Source organism: Camellia sinensis, chromosome 4, assembly GCF_055761805.1.
Source record: "Camellia sinensis isolate YWXY chromosome 4, ASM5576180v1, whole genome shotgun sequence".
Taxonomy (NCBI): domain Eukaryota; kingdom Viridiplantae; phylum Streptophyta; class Magnoliopsida; order Ericales; family Theaceae; genus Camellia; species Camellia sinensis.
This window is the reverse complement of record NC_138964.1, coordinates 225133669-225158184: the sequence shown is the minus strand read 5'-3', so window position 1 is coordinate 225158184 and position 24516 is coordinate 225133669. Positions and strand designations below refer to the sequence as shown.

Below are 24516 nucleotides of genomic sequence, written 5' to 3'. Positions count from 1 at the left end.
AATAGAATCACCATAAGAGAAAAGAAAAAAAAAAGTGTTTTATTTAATTTTACCAAAATAATCTTTCATATTAATAAGTTATTTTTCTAGTTTCTTCCACTATAGGGAATTTTTTTTTGCATTTTCGAAAAGTTTCAATAAACCTGTTTATTTTCTCACAAAATTTCACCACTTTTGGTGAGAAACAAAAACAACTTGGGTAAGAGATATATATTTTTTAATCACAATGTCTCATAATTTCTCACCTACTTAACCATCCGAACAAGTGAAAGGGGGCTTTTTATTCTTACTATTTATTTTATTTTCTCACCAAACCTCTTAATCCAAACGGAGTGTAGGGGTTTCATTGGTAAAATCAAAACTCGTGGAAGGTAAGTTCAAATTTTCATTCTCCTTGGGCAATTCTCAATTTAGGGCAATTGATACTGGCCTCTCCTAAGGTTTGATAAAATTGCATAAACCTCCATTAAGGCTTTTGAAATAATTTAAATTGAAGTTCAATTTTCAATTGCATGACCTCTTATGAGGTTTAATAAAATGTGTAAATATACCATAAAGTTTATGAAACAATATAAACCTCCATTGAAGTTTAGTTTTTTGTTATAGATTATTTTTTTCTGCTACTTTATTGTAAAAAAAAAAAAAAGGAAGAAGAAAAATGCAAACATTATTCAATAATTAAATTTACCCTTTAAACTATGCCAGATTATAAATAATATCTATATAATTCCTATTAGGGTTTTGAATAAATAAGAGATACCTAATCAACAGTATAACTGCAAACATGACAAAGAGAAAAAATATAAAACGCATATATGTATTTTTTGTAATTAGACACAATTTTACAAGTTAAAATTAGAAATGTAATTAAATTATTTACTGATACAAAAAATTTATGTCAATTTTTTTTACGATGTTAGGGAGTTTTTGATGAAGGAAGTATATAGAATTAACAGTAATTGTAGGCATAATAAGGAGAGAAAAAAAGTATATATTTTATATTTATTTGTAATCAGACACAATTTTAAAGGGTAAATAAATTATTTAATAATGTTAGCATATTTTGTTATTTTTTATGATAAAATAACAGTTAAAATATATATATATATAACAAAAAAATAAACCTCAAAGGAGGTTTATGTCGCTTTAGAAATCTTAGGAGAGGTTTATGCAATTTCTATTAGAGAAATGCGTGGTAGCTCGAGAGTTAAGCGGCTCGAATGCCCCGAGTGTCAAAACGACGTCGTTTTGACACTCCAATTTTTTTTTTCCTTTTTCTTCTTTTTCCTTCTTTCTTGAACTGGTTTGAGAGAGAGGCAAGAGAGAAACAGAGGTGAGAGAAACAGAGGAGGAGGAAGAGAGAGGCGAGAGAGGAAGAGAGAGGCGAGAGAGAGGAGAAGCCGAAGCTTGATCTTCGAGAGGCCGAAGTTTGATCCGCCATGGACGGAGAGGCCGAAGCTTGATCTTCGGCTATGGGTCTTCGGCTCAACTGTTTTGAGACTTGGTTGTTTTGATTTTGTTTTGATTTTTTTTTTTTTTTGATTTTTTTGGTGATTTTGCAAACTGTGATTTTGTTTTGAGACTTGATTTTTTTTGTGCTTTTTTTTTTGTGTGTGCTGATTTTGATCTTCGGCTGAACCATTACGTTTTTGATCTCTTCTTCTTCCTCTTTGGGTTTGAGGAGAGAGAGAGAGAGAGCTGTGTGGCTTTTCAACAAACCCAGAAGGCTTTTTCAAGCTACGTAGAAGAGAAAGAAGGACAGAGAGAGAAAGGTTTTTCAACAAATCCAAAGGGAAGGAAGAAGAGAAAGAACGAAGGAGAAAAAAAAAAAATTCGAGCCATTCGAGCTTTCCATTTTCGAGCTACATAGCGGGGTCGTTTCTATTAATCCTCAAGGGAGGTCAATATAATTAAAAATTAAATCTCAAGAGAGTTTTCTGTCATTTCAAAAACTTTATGAGATTTATACATTTCATTAAACATTAGGGCACGCCACTGCAATTAAAAACTGAACCTCAATTAAAAACTGAACCTCAAGAAAGGTTCAAGTTATTTCAAAAATTTTAGGAGAGTTTCTGTAATTTCATTAAACCTGAAGGAGGTAAGTGTAATTTACCCTTGAATTTATGGTGTTCCGAGAGGCAGTGTTTGCAAGGCTTTCCCACATTCGTGACCCTAATAAGAGCCGTCGGATCAAGGGAGGATGCTGTAAAGATAAAGAATCAATCAATCATCTACAGGCGTCGTGCTCTGGTGGTTTTCGTTTCCATGATTGTCTGCTGTCCGTTGCTTTCTTAGAGAACAGAATTGTAGAGACGGACGGATGGAGCTGCAAATCAAGGTGGCTCAGGCGGTTCGTGTCCTGAATCACGACTCTCAATCGTGCAACCGCGTTGCTGCCAATCAATGGCTGGTTCAGTTTCAGCAGACTGACGCCGCTTGGGAGGTAGCCACCTCCATCCTTACCTCCGATCACCATCACCATCACCATCACCATCACCATCACCATCACCATCAACCTTTCCTAAACGATTTTGAAGTCGAGTTCTTCGCCGCTCAGATTCTTAAACGAAAGGTCCGTCTCTCCCTCTCCTTCTTCCTCCTTGCATCTCTTCTTTTCCTCCCTCTCCTCTCTCCCTAGGTACGTAGGTAGGTAGGTGGGTGTACATATTCCGCAATTTTACTCCGCTCTTTGTTGCTTGGCAATTAAGCTGCAGCCTATTTTGGACAATGTGTGTGTAATTAGACACACGTGAAAGAAGAAACCAAAACAAGCTCTGTGCTGTGGTGTGTTGTGGTTATGATACATGTGTGGAAGCTTTGTTCATTTCATTTGCTATCGTGCTTACCTGGATGGTCCCACACCTAGTTCACTAGAGCTTGCTTGATTGATACCTGCAGCAGCCTCACTCCCATAAAATTTACGCACAAACTGGCGCTATTGATTATTTGGGGAAAAAGTCCTTGGAATCAGTTATTTATATCTCATGCTCCACTTTCAGCCTTCTTCTTGACTGATTTTCCTTAAATTTGGTTGATTGATATTTAGCTTAATCTCTCGTTGTTATTCCAAAAGTTATTGTATAGGTCTCCCAAATTTAATTTAGTTCAATCTCTCATTGTTATTTTAAAAGTTATTGTCTAGGTCTCTCAATTTTTTCCACAACTCTGCAAGCTTTAACGCAGGGATTCTACTGGGGAAATTGGTTTGTAGTATGACATTAGAGTGAGGGCCATATGATAGGCCATTTAAGTGAACCCACCAAAACATCCCTAATTCAGCAGAAAGATCACTATTTAAATGAATCTGCCAAAACATTCTCTGATCTCTCCTATGGACCCAAACACCAAATTGACGGCAGATCAGGGTGAGTTGTTATCTAGTCCAGGGCTCAATCGATTGTTGGTTGGCAAGCTGAATTATTTAAATGTTACAGGACTAAACATTTCTTTGCAGTAGGTGTGGTCCATTAGTTTTTGGATGCTGCTTGAACATGTCATTGGGATGCTATTGTGTGTATTTTGAGATATCTCAAAAGTGCACCTGGCTGTGGTTTACTATACCAGAATCATGGTCACACTTAGATTGAGGGTTATACTGGTGCAGATGGGTTGGATCTGCATTAGATAGAAGATCAACTTTTGCCAATTGTGTATTTGTTGGAGTTAACTTGGTGTCATGAAAAATTAAGAAACAAACAGTGGTTGCTCGATCGAGTGTTGAGTCTAAATATAGAGTTATGGCATATACTACTTGTGAGTTGATCTGGTTGAAACATATGTTCGAAGAATTTGGGTCTAAGCATCATCATTCTACGAATATGTTATGTGATAACAAGGCAGTAGTTCACATTGTATCCAATCAAGTGCTTCATGAAAGAATGAAACCAATTGTGGTTGATTGTCATTTTATTAGAGAGAAGTTGTCATAGAATGTGGGTTGGTAGATTTATTCATCAAACCTTTGTTGGCTCCCGGGGGAGGTATATTTGTAACAAGCAAGGTACATATGATATATACGAATCCGTTTGAGGGGCAGTGTTGAGGGTATTAATGTCAATGTAATGTCATACTTGTTTAATATAAATAGTTTGCTAAGCCTAATTTTAAGTCCTCTCATTCACCTAATCTGTCTCTTCTTAATATTGATAGTAACATTGCATTGTGGAGGGAGTTAATGATTGGGAGATGGAGGAGTTGATGAATCTCCTTGGGTAGGGGATGATGCCAAGGGTGAGCCAAGGGGGGCAGCGCCCCTTAGGTTTTTTCAAAATTCTTCGATTACTCTTTTAATTTATGAGTATTTCTACCCATGAGCATTAGGGATGGCAATGGGGGTTAATGGGGTGGATATTAATTCCCCATCCCCATTCCCCTATAATAAATTTTCCTCATTCCCCATTCCCTATTCCCCATGGATGCCATTCTCCCAATTTCTTAATGGGTTTGGATTTTTCCCAACCCACTTTAATCCCCATTTTTATTTTATTTTTATTTTTTATATTTAATGTTAACAACCACTTTTTTTTTTTTTTTTTTTTTTTTTTTTTTTTTTTTTTAAGGTTCACAACAAAAGCTAAATATATCTTTAGTCTTTTTTCTTTCTTTTTTAATATATTTAATGTTAACAACTTCCATTTTTTTTTTTTTTTTTTAAGGTTCACGACAAAAGCTAAATATAGCTTCAATCTTTTTTCTTTCTTTTTTAATATATTTAATGTTAACAACTTTTTTTTTTCTTTTTTTTTTCTTTTTAGCTAAATATACATTCAATCTTTTTTCTTTCTTTTTTAATATATTTAATGTTAACAACTTATTTTTTTATTTTTTTTTATTTTGTTTTAAGGTTGACAACAAAAGCTAAATAATTTATTAATGTGTTTATTTTTTTTAAAATTCAAATATCAAAAAAGGTCAAAATACGCATGACGCCTATGTAGTCTCTCTCTCTCTCTCCTATTCTTCCACCTCTGCCGGCCTCATTCCACTCATGTTCTCTCTTTCTAATTTTTTATTTTTTATTTAAAAACTAAATTATTGATAAAAGAAAAAAAAAATTGACTGAAACAATTTTAAGACCTCACTTTTTTCTTTCTTTCTTTTTTTTTTTTTGGAGAATATCAAAAAAATCAAAAGTAAAAAATAATTACAAAATGATGAAGATAAAAGTGATTTATGCATTTAATTATGGCAATGTTTGGAAATGAAATTTATAGATCACTTTAGCCTCTTCAAGAAAAAAATTCAAAAAGTGTTGTTGCTGACTTCCCACATGATACACAGCTGTAACGGACAAAGGGTAAAATGACGCTTTTGCCTTTTTAATTTTTGAGAAACTCACAACAACAACGATAATACACATAGGGACATTTTGGTCATTTATTATCTCTACATTATTTCAAACACATTTTTCAATACATCAATCTAACAAAAAATCCAACCCATCTTCTTAAATGCAAAAATTAAAATAGTTTACTAAAATAGTCAAATAGGCAAAACCTCTAAAAAGAAAACAGATTGAATGTATATTTAGGTTTTGTTGTGAATCTTAAAAATTAAAAAAAAAAACAAAAGAAAAAAGATTGAATGATATTTAACTTTTGTTGTGAACCTTAAAAATTAAAAAAAAAAAACCAAAAGAAAAAATATTGAATGTATATTTAGCTTTGGTTGTGAATCTTAAAAATTAAAAAAAAATTGTTGTGAACCTTAAAAATAAAAATAAAAATAATAAAAAAAAAGATTGGATGTATATTTAGCTTTGGTTGTGGATCTTAAAAAAAAAAAAAAAAAAAAAAAAGAAGTTGGTTATGAACCTGAAAAAATAAATAAATAAAAAAAAGAAAAAAGATTGAATGTATATTTAGTTTTGGTTGTGAATCCTTTAAAAAAAAAAAAAAAAAACATATGGGGAAATTAGTGGGTACCCATTCCCAACCCATCCCTTGTGGATATTTAAAGAATATCACTTACCCTACCCAATGGATAAGAAAAAAAATGGGAAAACCCATGTTTTTGGGTTGGGTCTTCATGGATACTCACAGGGTAGGTTATCCATTGCCATCCCTAATGAGCATTCATACAATATCAACAAATAAAATGTTTTAAAATGATATTTTAATAAATTACGTACTTAGATCCTAATCATATAGCTAGAAAATTATATGAAATAACTGAGATAAGTATTAAGAAATCACTAACATTAATTTTTTTCGCTAACCCCCCCCCCCCCCAAAAAAAAAAAAAACAAAATTTATGGATTCGTTGTTGTCCTTGGGTGTCTGTATTCCACTCAGACTGGGGATGGAGGAGATTTTCTTTGATGGATGAGGGCCTCCTTTGGACAGTTTAGCTTGAAGTCATACTATTCTACCCTTTCAGGCCATTGGGAGTCTTTATTCCCTTGGAAAGGGGTTTGGGGTGCTAATGACCCATCTAAAGTCACTTTCTTTGTTAGGTGTGTAGTAAGATCTTTATGGTTGATAATTTGATTCGGAGCAAGTGCATGTTATTTGGCTTTGCATGTGTAAGTGTGATGAAGAAACAATAAGTCATCTTCTTATTCACTGTGAGGTGGTGCATGACTTGTGGTCCTTAATTTTACATTTTGTTCAAAGTGGAATGGGTGCTTTCTCAGAAGGTGGAGGAACTTCTTTATTCTTGTGGTGGGGCTAGGGTGGGGAGGAGGAGAAAACTTGGAGTTTGGTTCCTTTGGTGGTTATGTGGTTGGTTTGGATTGAACCAAATAGAAGAACCTTTGATGGAAAGGAGGAACCTTTTTCTATAGTTGGTTTTCGGGGACAGTCAATCCTTCCTTGAATCAATTTTTGGATTCTGTAGACATGTTGGAATAGTTTTTTTTGATGGATAGATCATATACAGTTTTCTTTTGTATATGGGTTGCACTTCCTTGGTGCCTCTTTAATGATATTTCTTTATACTTATAATTTTAGCCGATGAATTCAACACCCTTCATTCAAAATAGTCTATAGAATTAATACAGAAGTTGTTGACAAGCTTTCATACAGTTTTCTCTTTTTGGATGCATCTGGACACACACATGACAAAGTATTTAGAATTATTATTTTATGCTCTGACCAAATAGTTTCATCTTGCCCCATTTTGGCATCCTGTTGCAGACAGATGTACACACATGTTTATTCAGGTGTACATTAATAAATTTGCAATTTTTTTCTGCCATTTTACAGATCCAAAATGAAGGATATTATTTGCAGTTGGGAGCTAAAGATGCTTTGCTAAATGCTCTTCTTGTAGCTGCTAAAAGATTTAGTTCAGGACCCTCACAGGTGCTTTCTCTTCTTTATCCTGATTGGATCTGCAGGTGCTCTGATGCTTGAAACAGATGCAATTTTTGGGATATTCTGTCAAAAAGCTCTATTGAATGTTAGATTTTGCTGATGCTTCTTGTTTTTATTTTATTTGTTTGTTTTGTTTTATTTTGGTGTTGTATCTATCATTTGAATGAAGTGTTTATTTATGTATTTGTTTTGGGTTACTTAAAGAAGTGTTTGACTGAAAGTTGGTTTATCTTTGTGACAGCTTTTAACACAAATCTGTCTTGCACTCTCTGCTCTTATACTTCATGCTGTCGAGCATAGTAAACCTATTGAGCAACTTTTTTACAGTCTTGAGAATCTGCAAAGCCAGGATGATGGCAATATTGCTGTTTTGGAGATGCTCACTGTCCTGCCTGAAGTTGTCGAGGATCAAAGTACTGATTCTATTATAAGTCCAGCTCGCCGAGGCGAGTACGGCCGAGAGGTTTAGGGCATTTTGATTATTTGAAACATTTATATACCTTCTCATCCTTATCTTCTTCTTCTTCTTCTTCTTCTTCTTCTTCTTCTTCTATATACATTTAAAGAAATTGCAAATTTGGCCTTCATTAACTGTTAATGTATCATATGTTAAAAGCAGCTTCTTTTGCGCACGCCTATGGTTCTTGAGTTTCTACTGCAGCAATCTGAGAAAAGGCTTGATGCTGGCATTCAACTGCATGAGAGGAACAAAAAGATATTGCGTTGTTTATTGAGTTGGGTAAGAAAATTGTTAAGAATGTGCAATTGCCCTTTCCTGATGAATAACTTGCAAAGATTTATTTTAATACTGGGAACTGTGAACCTTTTTTTTTTGGGTGTTATTTTTTGAATTTTATATTTTGGTCATGCTCCAATAGTTTTGATTTGAAGTATCCAGGCACCGTTTAACAAAACCCCCCCACCTATACTTGGCATGATAAATGCTGTAGTTTTGACATATGTTAGGTCTCCATGTCTCATGCTCATTTAATCGTGCCATCCTACATTCAGGTTCGAGCTGGGTGCTTCTCAGAGATTCCCCCCAGCTCATTGCCAACACATCCACTTCTTAATTTTGTGTTCAACTCTTTGCAGGTAATCTTTCTAACTATTATCATTGGTTGATTGAAGTATCTTGATTGATTCGCTCATGCAATTTAGTTCTTTGTGATGAATTAGGTTTCATTGTCATTTGATCTAGCCATTGAAGTTCTTGTTGAGCTTGTGAGTCGACATGAGGTATGAATATGTCATATAATAGCTACAATATACATACTTGTTGGCCTGATTTGTTGCAATCTAAGAGCTATCATATCTGGTTTCGTTTCAGTTAGTCTGGTTTCATTTAGAAGAATACAAGGCTACTACAGACTAAAGTAGAGGGGGTTCTGTTCTAGATTGGAGTGATTGAACTCACAATAAACAACCATAGTTAGTACGTATGCATAAGTGGTGTTACCGTTATTTTTAGAGAATACCAAGATTAGGGAATGATTAGGCTATCATCCCCTATTTATATTAATGAAGTTAATAATTACAAGGAAGCCCCAAGGCATAAAATAATTACAAAATAATAACCCAAAAACACAATATATTATTCTAACACTCCCCCTCAAGTTGATGCGAAGATATCTCTCATGCCTAGCTTGTCCAAGATGTCATGAAATGGCTTACTCCCAACTCCCTTGGTGAGGATGTCAGCAAGTTGTTCACCAGACTGTATAAAGGAAGTACATATTGTGCCACTGGTGAGTTTCTTCTTAATGAAGTGGTGATCAATCTCAACATGATTTGTCCTGTCATGTTGAGCCGGATTGTGAGCAATGTTGATAGCGGCCTTATTATCACAGTATAACCGCATGGAGTCCGTTTGATCAATACCTAGATCACTCAACAATAACTTGATCTATAAGAGCTCACACACCCCTTATGCCATGGCTCTAAACTCAACTTCTGCACTTGACCTAACAACAACATTCTGTTTCTTACTCCTCCAAGTAACTAGGTTGCCTCCAACAAAGGTGCAATACCTTGAAGTCGATCTCCTAACAGTCACTGATCCAGCCCAGTCAGCATCTGTATAGGCTTCCATACAAAGATGATCATACTTTAAATAATAAAGACCCTTACCAGAAGCAGACTTTAAGTACCTCAAAATTCTCATGACAACTTCGAAGTGAATCTGATGACGAGTATGCATAAACTGGCTAACCACACTGACAGTAACAGCAAGATCAGGATGGGATTGAGATAGGTAAATGAGCTTACCCACTAATCGCTGATAGCTCTCCCTATCAACAGCTGCTTCTCCTTCATCATTCCAAAATTTCTGATTAGGTTTCAGTGGAGTGTCACAGGACTTACAGCCAAGCATCATAGTTTCCTTCAACAGATTAAGCACATACTTCCTCTGTGAGATAAATATCCCATCCTTGGAGCGAGCAACTTTAATTCCCCAAGTCTTTGATTTCAAACTCACTGGCTAAATATTTCTTCAACAGAGGAATTTCCTCACTATCATCGCCCGTAAGAACTATGTCATCTACATAACAATGAGTGCTATAGTCTTACCAAGTGAGGAATGTTTCACAAACAATGTGTGATCTACCTGACTCTGTTTGAAGCCATATTTAAGTATAACTTGAGTGAATCTCTCAAATCAAGCCCTTGGAGACTGTTTGAGACCATATAATGACTTCCGAAGCCCACACACTTTGCCTTCTGTCTGATGATCCTCAAAACCAGGAGGAATGTCCATATATACCTCTTCTTCGAGGTCATCATGGAGAAAGGCATTCTTTACATCAAATTGATGAAGTGGCCAATCTAGTTTAGCTGCTAGAGAGAGAAGAACTCTGATTGACTTTATCTTAGCTACGGGTGCAAAGATCTCCTGATAGTCAACACCATATGTCTAAGTGAACCCTTTTGTCACAAGTCTAGCCTTGTAACGCTCAATAGAACCATCCGCTTTGTGTTTCACAGTATACATCCATTTGCATCCCACAGATCGTTTGCCCTTAGGTAACTCAGTCAATTCTCAAGTGTCATTCTTTCTAAGTGCTTTCATTTTCCAATTGTGGAAAGTTTTCACTCAGAGGTAGCAAGCGCATCCTGAAAATGGTTAGGAATGCTAAAAGAGGAAATATTTGACACAAACGCTCTATATGAGGACGACAAATGAGAGGACACAAAATTGGAGATAGGATGTTGAGTACAAAATGTTACACCCTTTCTCTTAGCAATAGGAACGTTAAGATCAATGGACTCAAGAGATTCAAAATTACCTGGATTCTCATCAGAAGCAGGAGATGACAGTGAAGGAGCCGAAGTAGTCTTTTGTATCCAGTTAACTTTCTGTCTGTCTTTGTCCCTGACATACACTTGCCCTTCCCTATCCTTGGTGATATTGGGTTTTGTAGTCCTCGGTAGGAGGTGGTGGTGCAAGAACAGCAGGTTCCACAATAAGAATCACAGGAATCACTTCATACTAAGGCCCCCCCTGAAAAAAGGACTGTGACACCGGAGAGGACAACTGGGACTTAAAGAATGTGACATTCATGGACACAAACCACTTATGAGAAGGAGGGTGGTAACACTTATGCCTTTTTTGAGTAGGATAGTAACCAAGGAAAACACATTTGAAGGAGTGAGGGTCCAACTTACCACAAGTAAGAGAGTGATCATGGACAAAACAGACACATCCAAATATTTTGGGAGGAATAGAAATTAAGGACTGGGAACTTAAGAGAACTTGAAGAGGAGCTTGTTTTTGCAAGATCTAGGTAAGAAGACGATTAATAAGACGGGCAGCGGTGAGAACAATGTCGCCCCAGTAGGACCGAAGCACACCCATAGAAAAACACATGCACCGAGCCATGTCAAGAAGATGGCGATTCTTGCGTTCCGCCACCCCATTTTGTTGAGGGGTATTGGTGCAAGAGGTCTGATGGATAATGCCATGAGTAGAAAAACATTGCTATAACCCAAAATCTATGTATTCACTCCATTATCAGAACGGAATATTTTGACAGTGGCTCCAAACTGAGTACAAATCATCTTATGAAAATTGCAAAACACAGAGAAAATTTCACTCTTGTCTTTCATGAGATACACCCAAGTAGTACAAGAAAAATCATCAATAAATGTAACAAATCGCGATGACCTTTCACAGACACAACACAAGATGGACCCCAGACATCAGAATGTATTAATGAGAAAGGAACTAAGCTTTTATTAAAATTGGAACAAAAGAAGCTCTGTGTTGTTTTTCAAGCTGACAAAACTCACAAAGAAAAATTTAGACACATTATTGTTTGAAAAAACAGATGGAAAGAAATGCTTAAGTAAATAAAAAGAAGGATGCCCAAGACTGGTGGAAGAATGAGCAAGCTTGTCCAGTTGATCCAGGAAGTAGAGACCATTTTCTGCACTACCGCTGCCAACCATCCTCTTCATGACAAGGTCCTGAAAAAGACAATGATCAGGAAAAAATGTCACACTACAATTCAAATCCTTTGTAATACGATTCAAGGATAGCAGGTTAACAAAAAAATTGGGAACATGAAGAACAGAAGAGGGGTAAAGTAGGAGTGACATGGACTAAACCTTTCCCAGAAATAAAAGAAGCAGTACCATTTGCAATCCTAACTTTGTCCTGACCTGAAGAGGGCTTATAGGCAGAGAAAAGGTCAATGGAGCCTGACATGATCTGAGGCACCAGAATCAATAATTCAGGGCAAAGACTTATAAGATAGGAAAACACAAGGAGAAGAGGCTAAGTTACCTGAGTGGGCAAACGACGAGGAAGATGTACTAAGTGCAGTAAAAGACTGGCGGTCTAGCAAGTGACGCAGAACATCCTCAAGCTCATAAGTAATCATGTCAGAGAGACCATCAGAAGCCTGGCCAACGGAAGCAGAAGGATAATCAAGTGTATCAACAACACTAGACTGATGAGCCCGTGGATAGGAGCCACGTCCTCTAGAATTGGCTTGACCGATCTCCTCTAGAACTAGACCGATCACCTTGACCCCTGGATGGAGTCCCATGAAGCTTCCAACACGTCTCACAAGTATGTCGTGGCTTCTTATAGTAATCACAGAATACAAACTCCTTAGCGGCAGACGGAGGGATGGAAGTCAGGCTGAGGCCATCTCTATAGGTAGACAGTAATGCTGAGCGGTCAGTAGAGATAGCGGACATCATAGCAGACCGGTGACTCTTCTCATTCTGTACATAGGCAAATGCTTCCTGAAGTGAAGGAAGAGTATCCATATTCAGAACCCGACTCCGAACCGAATCATACTCCACATTGAGACTGGTCAGAAACTTGAAGACCCTTTCCTGTGCAATGAACTTTCGGTACCCGACTGAATGAGCAGTGCAAACAGGCTTATAATTCTGCAAGTGATCAAGGTGTTTCCAGCCATTGGTGAGGAAAGTGAAGTACTGAAGAACCATCTGCTCTCTCTGAACAGAGCTCTCAGTAGGGTTGCGCAACTCAAATGCCTGTGAGAAATTCTCTTTGCAGGAATAGGTGGTAGCCATAGCATCCCAAATATCCTGGGCAATCTCCATAGATAAGTAGCCCTCGCCAATGTCTGGTACCATCAAATGAATAAGCCAACCTATAATCAAAGAGTTGGTAATTTCCCATTGGTCATAACCCGGGTCAGTTGTGTTAGGTGCCTGTATCCTGCCATTCACATATCACATCTTTCCTCTGCTCTTCAAAAACATAGTCAAACTTTGCGACCACGCGAGATAGTTCTGACCATTAAATAGGGAGGTAGGGTTGGGGTTCTTAGTCATAGTAGTAGGTATAGGGAAACTCTCACTCTTAGGTGTCGAAGAAGTAGTGGACACACTGGTGGAATCTGCCATAGATATTGTACTACCAAACCCTTAACAAAACTAGTGCCAATCACAAACCCGGAAGGTGGAGGAATACAAACACAATGACCACTAAGAAAATTAAGGACTTAAAAAACTCTTCGACCTTTTTTTTTTTTTAATTTTTAATTTTTAATTTTTATTTTTGTGTGTGTTTGGTTTTAAATTAAAGTAAAGGAAAAAACGAGGTGAGGTGAATACAGACGACAAACAGAACGTCCAAGTCACAAAGAGAACTCATCGATGCATCATCACGAAGACGCGACAAGAACAGACGACAGACAATCAAAGACAGACGCACCCAGTCGGGGCTACGATGACTACAGAGGCAGACACACCCAGTCGGGGCTGCCTAGGGCTCTCCCAGCCCAGTCGGCCACTGCCGTCAGGTCTCCTGACCTGAGCTTCGTCGACGAGTGACGATGGCGAGTGATGATAGTCCTAAGGGTGTGACGACTGTGTGGTGGCTTTGTGGTGGTTCCGGTGGGTACTGTATGGGTAGAGAAATTTAGGTTTTAGGGTTAGGCTCTAATACCATGTTATTTTTAGAGAATACCAAGATTAGGGAATGATTAGGCTATCATCCCCTATTTATATTAATGAAGTTAATAATTACAAGAGAGCCCTAAGGCATAAAATAATTACAAAATAATAACCCAAAAACATAATATTTTATTCTAACAGTTACATTATTTTTTAAGTTTCTGTTGATGTAGTGACTTTATAACTTACAAGGATTTGCCTTAAAAAATTTAGAGCATGATGAATGTAACAGAAGAATACATCAGGAGGATATGGCCAATAAACTTGGAGCATAATGGATGAAATGGAAGAATACACCAGGAGTATTATGTAATTGTACAATTACTGCTAAGTTAAAGAAAAATTTCTACAGGATTACTGCAAGGCTAGTTTTGTTGTATTTTGCAAATGTGGGGAGGTGAAGAAACAAGTTCAAAAAATGGGTTTAGTTTAAATGAGAATGTTGAGATTGATGAGTGGTGTTATAAGGAAATTTAGAATAATAAATGCATGCATTCATGAAATTTTGGAAGGGGCACTAATTGAAGATTCATAGTTTGAGACGGTATAAATATGATTAGGAATCATCACGGTTTAAAAAATTTTTTAGTTAGGGAACTTTCCTTGTTGCATACAAATTTCCTTGCATGAATCTTTTGTTTGAAAACTTATTTTTGGGAAAGTTTCCCTTTTGTAGAGAACCCATTTTTTGGAAACTTTATTCTCTGAAAGTACAATTTTGGGGAAGTTGACTAATTTGAAGATGCTCCTATTTAGATGTTATTTATTTTTTATTTGTATAATTTAAATTAACAACTTGATTTTTTTTGGCTTTATATTGTTCTTGTGTGTTAATTTTTTGCGTTTAAATGATGAATGAAAGAGTAATGAGTAAAGGCTAACCACAGTTGGTCAATAGGGGATGCCTTTTTCCCTTCTTACTTTATGCCTTAGCTCCCGAACTAGGTTTCCTAGTGAAGTAGGTGATACAACTTTTTAACTGAAAGTCCTAATTTATGTTCATGTAACCAATATGGGCTAGAGGTTATTTCTACTGATTAGGGTTGGAGTTAAATCTTGTTTATTTCATTGGAATTGGGATGTTTGTAGGAATGTGATTCTTGGGGGTTTTTTTTGACCTGCATGATTCTTGGAAATTTTATTAATTAGATGACCAGACTTTTTTTTTAAAAAAAAAATAATTAATTCTTTGCTTGAATTCTCACCTACTGAACAAGCCCATATTTTCAAGTTAATCTTGAAAACTGAACATTGCAAATAATTTCTTTAGTTCCTAATTGCTCTGATTATCATTATGAAAAGCGAGCATGCATCAATATCTGATTTTTGAATTCATTCTTGTATTTTGTAATGATTTATCTTGAGATTCTTTAGTCTAACCTTTTCTTCTTCCTCTATTCCTTTTGCAAAAGAACCTTTTTTGAATAAGGTGATTGAAGAGTGAGTATTGAAGGATTTGGATTTCTAAGCTATTACAGTGAGTGTAACTTAAGTATTTGTATCCTCAAAATGCCTCCTCACATCTGTCCGAACTCCACAATAAGCAGATCAAACACGTGCATGTATTATAATGGTCAAGTATGCAATGAAAATTGAACACAAGATCTTTGCTTGCTCTTATCCTATGTTGCAGCCATCTCTTTTTGAGCTGTTAAGAGTGTGACTTAGTATTTGTATGCTTTAACCAAGCATGCTTCAGGTTGTTCTCATTATCCTACTCAATGTGGAAGAAAATAGTTAGGAGGGGGGAGGGGGATCGTAAATCAACGCAGTTGCAATCAAAGGGTTTAAATCATAAAGTGGGGGATTGCATTTAGTTATTTGATAGGTTTAATATGCTCTGCATGGCATCGCTTATTCCTCTTTTTGAAGCAACATGGCCTTATATGGGTGGTGTCAGAAGCGATCAAGTTTTTAATCTTTGGGAAAGAGTTAAAACAACTCAGAATCCTGTTAGGAGTTTGGTTAGTCTTGTGTGCAGTCTAGCCCTTTGAGTTGTAATAGCATGCTATCTTTACATGCATAAAAGGATCAACTGAATGCAAATCAGCTCACATGGGCCCTTCAATAGATTTTCAAATCCATGGACCCATTTAGCTGATAAATAACATTATACTAATTGGCTTATGTTTATTATTCCAATATTTAGTTTATTCAAATTTTATCAAACATGGCATGTAAAGAATGTCTAAGTCTTGACATGTATGTAACTAGAGATTTTTTTTTAACCACATGGTTAAAATTAATCAAACAAGCTGATTTCGTTTTTTCCGGTAACCTAATAATGTGTATTGAAGACATACGCTTTAGCAATGCAATGAGCCGCCACCACAAGGGGGTGATCTGGCTATAATTGGAGGTATTTCAAGGGAAGTAGAAAAAAAAATTTCACCTTAATGAAAGCACCTCAAATGAGGCTTTTAATGAACATATAAGGAGGCCTGATTTATGCATTTAATAGTTGGTTTGAGGGTATTTTCTGTATATAAGTATGTATTTATCAACATAAAAGTTTGGTTACACCCATGGCAGATCACTTGAAATGTCCCTGAATTATTGGTCAGGTTGATATTTTCGCAAGAATCTCTCATGAAACTGGGTTGTGTTATGAATAGGGTCCAATAAAATGCTTATCTGTCCCTCTCTTTGGAAGAAAAAGAATTGTATGATGCAAAAAAGGGACATAGGTTCACAATTAAAATATTCTTTGGAAATATAACTTACTAAGCTGCAAAGACAAACGTAACTGTGCATTTTCTAGTTCACTTTACTTACTAAGATGTCATTGCTTCTTTAGGGGCTACCACAGGTTTTGTTATGCAGAGTAGGATTTCTTAAAGAAGTACTTCTTTTACCAGCTCTTACTAATGGAGATGAGAAGGTGATTGGTGGTCTTGCATGCTTGATGTCAGAAATTGGTCAGGCGGTAAGTATTTAAATTCTAATTTGAGTATGAGCTTTCACTGTATTTATCCCTTTTGAGTTAGAATAAATATGTTTTTGAACTAAAAGGACAACCCAATGTATGAGGCTCCCACTATTGTAGGGCTTGGGAATCTACCATTGTAGGCTTGGGAAGGGTCACAATAAATATGTTTTCGAACTCTCTAAAATTAAACGGTGGTGCTATATGCACCAATTAGTGTATCAACACTAGTTACGACATTATTATTGACCTCACTCATTAATCACATTACAAATACCAAAAATCTCTTAAATTATGCCATATCATCAATTGGTACACTAGTTAGTACACTAATTGGTGCATATAGGATTATTCAAAATTAAAAGTAGATGTTCCTGCACAAATACCAACAAGCACGTGTTCAGATTCTACATATTGATCATTGTGACTTGAAAGAAATTTTTTTGACGGAATATTCAAAGAAATTTTTAGATGGAATATTCAAGTTATGTACAATATATGTGTAGGTACATGGGTTCTACGACTTGCCACATCAGCACCACTAAAGGGATGGAGCCCACAACTATACTCGCTCTACTGGACTCAAGACTCATACCCTGATGCTACACAATTTGCCTAGGTCAAGAGTAGGGCCTAGGAACACCCCAAGGTTGGTGCCTCGATTATGGGATGCTTGAGCAACCTATCACCCCACGTGGGATCACCAGGGACTTGTCTATTTATGGCTAGACTTAGGGGATTGTTAAAGTTGCCCAATTCCCTACCCAGGTGATTTCATTTTGATTAGTCTTAGAGATGAGAGAGAAGTCTCTTTGACCAAGTCAAGGATGAGTTGGCCTTTATGGTCCAACTCTTCTATAAAAAGTCTTCACCTCCATATAAGACACACCTCAAGGAAAGCTTTCTACACACTAGCATAGTTATCAAAATCCCGGTCCGGATCGTAGGATGTTACCTTTGAACGAACCCAATTGAACCAAATTATCTAGATCGCACTAATATCTTAAATTTTGTAGGATATTAAAGTGCCTACGATCTTAGTCTTAAAATTGCATATAATCGCACTACAACCCGATCCTACCAAATTTTTTTCTTATTATTTATTTCTTATATATGTATGTATGTGTATAAATTTTTTGCATATAAACTCCTCCAAATGTCTCCTCTAATTTTTGTTAATATACAAGATGCATTATATCAATTTGATCATTTTGCATTAATGATTTTTAAATTATTTAACATACATTATCATTATCAATAAATTTTCACTTTATCTTGCATTGAAAATAGAATCTTACAGTTGAATTTTGTAATAAGGCAATAAGGTTGAAAATGGAGAAATAATAGAGACATAAAAGAGAAAAGAAAGAACACAAAGGTTTAACGCGGTTCAGCCAATGTTGGCCTACATCCACACACACAAAGCCCTAAGGGGTTACATCTTTCATTCACTTAACTTGATATTCTTGTTTACATGATACACCATATATATAAAGTGAGATGCAATCAAATCCCTTTAGTTAAGGAATTAAAATAAATTAAAGATACAAAAGAATCATAATATGCACAAATCATGAGATCTCATATATTCTGATATCTTCTATATCTTCTGATATCTTTGATAATATAATCTTATTTCCAACACTTACAATCCTCGATCTCATTCTACAATCCGGTCCACGAGTCTCTCCTACCGATCCCACCCAAGATCCCAATTTTAACAACCTTGCACACTAGAGAGTAGCTTCCATCTCCCTGGCGTGCCCAAAGGCTCATCCTCCACTGCCACATTCTCTCTCCCTCTCCAAGGCTGCCTCAGCTGTCACCCTTTCCACCTTTGGGGGTCTTGTGCCATCTTTGTGCCTACCATGATTCCTAGGGGGCCTACAATAGGCTCACAACACTTATGACCATCTGCAATTTGCTCTCTCATTTGTTACATACAAATATATAGGAACATAGAAAAGAAGGATCTCCATGACGTGTACATGTCGGTTGAACTAAATTTCATTGAAATTTATTTTTCCACTTAGATGGTGCTCGTACATGTTGTGCAGCCTGCAGTACCCCCTTTGAATACTCCAAAAAGTTCTTATTGTTGATTGAGTACCAGGTCTCCAATTGATTGACCAACAATAATACCTATATCTTCTCCCAATTCAACCAGGTCCCTCAAAAACTGTGCATCTTACATCTTATATGTTTTTTGATATTTCTGTCTTGGGAAAACTTATTGTGCCATTGGTGATGATAAAACTTTTAGGACTTGGGAGAGGTTGAAATCTGTCTGACTCTTATTTCCATTCGCTTTTCGTTAGGCACCATCTCTGATTGTAGAAGCAAGTCCTGAAGCACTTGCATTGGCAGATGCACTTCTGAGGTCAGATTCAGTTTTAACTTTTTTTACTGTACTTGAAGGGACATTGTGGGATATGTATGTGAGAAATGGTTACTCAGCATGCTTGACTATATGTGCCTAATGGTTCGTCTATTGTGCTTTAGCACTCTTCTTGAGTTGAAGTGTATATGAGGTATTACATGGAGTGATGGACATTAAGTTCTTTGAAAATCAAATTTTAGACGATGCATGTAAATTGTGTACATCAACTCAAGCAATGGATAAAGACCAAAGGATGCTAAGGGGAGCACACATGAGCATGCTGTGATAAGTTAGCTCATACTTTTGCATTTATGTCTCTTTTTTAGCATTTGTAGTCTAACAAGATTATAAGCTCCTCTTTTCAGTGAGTTTTGTATCAGATGTTTGTACTAATCTCCATCTGACATGTCAACTATGCTGGCAGTTGCGTAGCATATCCAAGTGAGGAATGGGAAATAGCAGACTCAACTTTGCAGTTCTGGTACCACTTTCCATGCTTTATTCTTGTTATCTATTTTCTTTGCCGCTTGATTGTCTTTTTGGTTGTTCCTTGAAATATAAAGATTAGTAGCACTAGAATTCTTTGGCATTAAGTGAATCATATTTGAGTTGCTTCTGGCAAATGAATTGGTATTCACGTTTCTCAATCACATTGATGGTTTTGGAACTAAAGGCTTACAAGTAACCACCCTAAAGGGCAGGCATGTGAGCACGGCATGCATATGTGCATATGTGCATTCGTGGCATATTTTTTCAAGTTTTTCACATGATTAGTGCGAGTTTTATACATCAGAATACTATTTACAGAAATCCTTTTTGCATTGCTGTAGTGATAATTATGGTTTCAATGTCCCATTGAAGATGGTTTCAATGGTGCCATTGAAGATGATCAATCTTGCTTTGCAAGATGGCAATGCTTCATGTGGTTTGTACGTGGTATTTGTGATTATAAACTTTCTTAGTTGTGTTTCAAATTCAAATCATTATAACTGTAAGGTTGTTTTGTCTTCTTTCTTTCCCAGGTGTTGTCTTGCAAGCTATATTCTTGGCCTCGATGTGGACAGTGGCAAAAACAAGAAAATTGCTGAAGATATGTTTTTTTCTGTATTCTCAGCATTACTTGATGCTCTTCTATTGCGTGCTCAGGTATTTCATTATTCTTCCACTTGGTTTTCGGTATGAACACATAGTCCATCTCCTTTCTGAGTAAACATCTGTTTCATTTTGCTGGGTTGTTCTGGGCAAGATTGTACATTCTTGAAGCTGGAGGCCAATGTTCATACTTTATCTAACTGTTCTATATGCTGTCATAATTGAATTGAGTAATTCAGCTTATTACTTTGATTAGAGAATTATTCAATAATTTTGTACATTAACCTTAAACAGGGGCGAGGTCTCTGGTTGTGAAACATTTGAATATTAAAAGATGGGATGGAAAGAATGGTTAAAACCTAGAGTTTTGGCTGGAGTGGTGTTCATCCTCAGAAGAGTCTTCTTCTTCATCATCCAATCATCTCTATGAGTTCAGACTCTCCCTCTCCACCTGGGTCTTGGTCTCTCTACATCTGTGTGTTTAGATACCTTTTTTTTTCCCTTATACTTTTCCTTTCAAATTTGAGCTAACCACAGCATGTCTCATGCATGAAACTACAACCGACTCATGTGAGTCCTCTTGTGACGTTTTGCTCACTGAAAACCATGCCCCTACTTTAAGTCTTCCCAATTAAGATTTAAGCTAAGCATTTATACGGTCACAATGAGTCACGTATGGCCAAAATTCTTTCCATGAGTGGACCAAGCGCATGCATTTATTATAATTATCAAGCTGTGAATATTTGGCTTCCTGACCCACTCTGATACCATGTACAACTGTTTGAAAAGCTTAGCTAATAGAGAGGCTCATCAATATAATTGATTGGTAGTTCTTTCTTTCCCAAAACCACCTCCTTATCTTTCTAGGGACCTCACTATAAGGTTCTTATGGGTCAATATATGTTAGATGGTGCCCTTCTTTTGTTTTTGTTTTGTTTTCATTTTTTGTAAGGTTTCTATGGGTTAAAATATGGCACAGATGGAATTCAGGTCCTCTTCATTACATCGTTGTAATAGTTAAAATAATAGAAGAAAGAAAAAGAGAAGAACTGGAGAAGAAAATAAAATGCGGTTCTTGAGAGAGAAACACAACTAGTTAGGTTCACTCCCATAAACCCATGTATTTATATTAAAATCATCTTAAGTATACAATTACCCTTTAGACTATAAAACAATAACATCTAACAGTAATGGAGAATCTTCATTACATCATCGAATGGTGGTTAAAAAACCACGCCAATTGTTGTAATGAATTTTTATAACCATTGGATGATGTAATGTGTGAGAATATTATGTTACTTATGTAAATATATTAGATTGATTGTGGGAATATTAGGTTTATTCTTATTTCGTATTTTAGACTAGGTCTAGGATTGCTTTATATATTGATTGTACTCCTTGTATTATACACAATTGAATATACGGATTTATTTAGAAAACTTACTTGGTATCAGAGCTAGGTTCGAAACACTAGCAGCCATTGTCGAAGCTCTTCTGTTTCGTTGGGTTCTCTGGTTCAGCCTTCTGAATACGTGCGACCTATCTGGTTCGAGATTGGGTGTGGTTCATCTAGTCTCTGTTCGAGTCGACCCATCTAGTTCGTCTGGTCTTTGTTCAAGTTGATCGTGGTCGATCTCCCCTCTCACCAGACTCGTGATCCTGGTTTGCCCTTGTCCCTCTCGATCGATCGACTCCATCTAGTTCGGTCTCTCTCAATTTGGATTTGCGAGTCGATTTGGTTTACCTATCTAGTTCGTCTGGTCTTTGTTCAAGTTGATCGTGGTCGATCTCCCCTCGTACCAGACTCATGATCCTAGTTTGCCCTTGCCCCTCTCGATCGATCGACTCTATCAAGTTTAGTCTCTCTCGATTTGGATTCACGAGGTGGTTCTTTTTGTCGCGAAAGTTTCTCTCCTTTTTGCGCGCGCCCGCGCGCGTTACCTCTGTCTGACTCTGGCTTCTCACTCGATTGGACCTCCCTCTTGAATTCTCTTTCTGTTTCTGGTTCTGGGTATTTACACTTAAAGCCCTAATTTTTTGTTTATTATACTTTGACTCATAAAATTTTATAAACTTTGTTTTATTACAAAGTTGGACATTAAAATCCAAGTCATCAAATGGAAACTCACTGGTAGTAATTATGCCTATTGGGCTAGTGTTTTGAAGAATTTTCTTCGTGGTTAGAAAAAATTAGGCTATGTTTCTAGTTTTGTTCCTTGTCCATCGGACCCGAAAGAGGAAGGATATCTGACTTCCTGTGATACTTGGAATTATGATAATATTCGAGTTCTGACCTGGTTTCATAATTCTGTGGATGACCGTAATGGAATGATGTTTTCCAAATACAATATTGCCAAGGAGGTGTGGGATTATTTATTGGGTATTTATTGGCAATCCAATTTTGCCAAGCAGTATGAGTTAGAAACAACTATTCAGAGTACTTGTCAGTTGGATCAGATTATTCGGGATTTCTATATTGAGATGGCATGTCTCTGGGATCTGTTGGCTCTCATGAAACCACTTAGCCTCCAAGTACTAGACGCTTATGTTAGGTTTTGGGAGCAGGGTTGTTTAGTGTAGTTCTTTACGACTCTCTCACCTCAGTATGAGGCTATCCGTGGTGGCATCCTTCGTTAGTTTCCTCTTCCCTCTGTGGATGCTATTGTTTGTGAGCTCCTCTTCGAGGAAATCTGTCTTAAGACAGCCAGTCAGACTCTGTCTCCCGCTGTCTTCTTGGCTCTTGCTAAGCCTCCTTTGTTATTGACCACACCTCCTCATTAGCTTCAGGCCACTGTGAAGCTGAAGAAGGGGTCATTAGGTCCAGATGAGTGTGTTTTCTGCTACCAGAGGGGTCATTGGAAGTACAACTGTCCTAAGAAGGGACGTTAGCCTGCTCTGTCTTCTTAGCCGCCTCAAACATAGTTCCGCGGTCTTGCTCCGAGTACTTTTCCTCCTCCTGTCGCTTATATTGCATCTGCTCCAGCTCCAGCTCCAGCTCCAGATCTTGACTTGGCTTTCTTAAGTGCTCTAATTGCTCAATTTCAGTATATCTTGTCCTTCTCTTAGCCATCTCCATCTGCCTTTGCTCTTATCTTTCTTGATTCAGGTTTGCTTAAGTCCTCTTCAGGTATCCCTTCTTCTATCTGGCTTTTTGATTCTGGTGCCTCTTATCATATGACTCCTCACATTTCCTTACTTCAAAACTGTATTTCCCCTCCTATTCTTATTACTATTAATATTGCTAATGGGTTTGGTATGTATGCTCTATCTATTGGGTTTGTTTTACCCTCTGCCATGTTTGCTGTTACTATTCCCTCTATTCTTTATGTTCCTCAGCTATCTGTCAGTTTATCATCTATCAGTCAACTTGATGCTTCTGGTTTTGATGTTATCTTTTCCTCTTTTATCTGTTGTGTGCAGGATCGGGTGTCAAAGAAGCAGATTGGGATTGGCCATAGAGTTGGAGATCTCTATGTGGTAGAAAGCTTGCATCTCCCTATATCCACCTCTCTAGTTGCACTTTCCTCGTTTCAGTTAGATTCTCAGTCAAGTCAGTTTTATTTATGGCATTCTCGCCTAGGTCATTTGTCTGTTGACCGCTTATGGTTTTTAACTCAGTCAGGATTGTTGAGTTAAGTTTCTCCTAGTCAATTTAGTGAATGTCGGGGGTGTAAACTTGCCAAAACGTCAACTTTACTATTTAATAAAACTATTTCTATTTCTATTTCTCCATTTTCTCTTATGCATCCTGATGTCTAGGGACTCTCTCTTATTCTTACTAAAGGGGGTTTTGTATATTATGCGTCTTTTGTTAATGATGGCACCCACTATACTTGGGTTTATCTTATGAATCATAAATCTGATTTCTACTAAATGTACCGTACCTTTCAGTCTATGATCACTATACAATTTGGGTCTACCATTAAATTGTTACGGTTTGACTTAGGTGAAGAATATTTTAAAACTGAGTTTTGTGAGTATTTGGTCAATTTGAATACCATTCACCAAATTTCCTGGACTAATACACCCGCCCAAAATGCGAGCATAAATACTGTCATCTCCTTGAGACAGCTAGGTCTCTGTTTCTTTCTGCCTCTGTTCTAGCTCCCTTTTGGGGTCAAGCAATTCTTATAGCTATTTTTCTTCTCAACTGTATGCCTACCCCTTACTCTCTGGTCGTTCTCCTTATGAGGCTCTGTTTTTTGAACTTCTCAATTGCTCTCTCCTTTGTGTTTTTAGGTCTGCGTGTTTTGTCCTTCTTCTCCGGGAAGATAGGACAAAACTCAATACCTAGTCTGTCCTGTGTCTTTTTAGATTATAGTCTTACTCAAAAGGGCTATCATTGTTACGATCCTATTTCC

At 36.8% G+C, this 24516-nt stretch overlaps 1 protein-coding gene across 26 annotated transcripts in view; it reads left to right on the top strand.

Moving 5' to 3' along the window:
- Window positions 1-2145: 2145 nt before the first annotated feature.
- LOC114315996 (ARM repeat superfamily protein) overlaps window positions 2146-24516 on the top strand; it is a 73199-nt gene continuing 50828 nt past the window's right edge. For 11 of the 26 annotated variants that reach the window (XR_014328524.1, XR_014328522.1, XR_014328525.1 and 8 more), the window contains exons 1-11: window positions 2146-2575; window positions 7209-7307; window positions 7561-7782; window positions 7939-8058; window positions 8331-8414; window positions 8499-8558; window positions 16555-16683; window positions 19002-19063; window positions 19488-19544; window positions 20086-20209; window positions 23576-23632. Coding sequence is in view for 21 of the 26 variants with exons in the window: in XM_082867754.1 (XP_082723880.1) it covers window positions 2324-2575; window positions 7209-7307; window positions 7561-7782; window positions 7939-8058; window positions 8331-8414; window positions 8499-8558; window positions 16555-16683; window positions 19002-19063; window positions 19488-19544; window positions 20086-20209; window positions 23576-23632 (1266 nt within the window). In the remaining 5 variants the exon portion in view is untranslated. The remainder of the gene's footprint in view (window positions 2576-7208; window positions 7308-7560; window positions 7783-7938; window positions 8059-8330; window positions 8415-8498; window positions 8559-16554; window positions 16684-19001; window positions 19064-19487; window positions 19545-20085; window positions 20210-23575; window positions 23633-24516) is intronic. The other 15 variants (XR_014328526.1, XM_082867766.1, XM_082867765.1 and 12 more) reach the window with 5 other exon arrangements.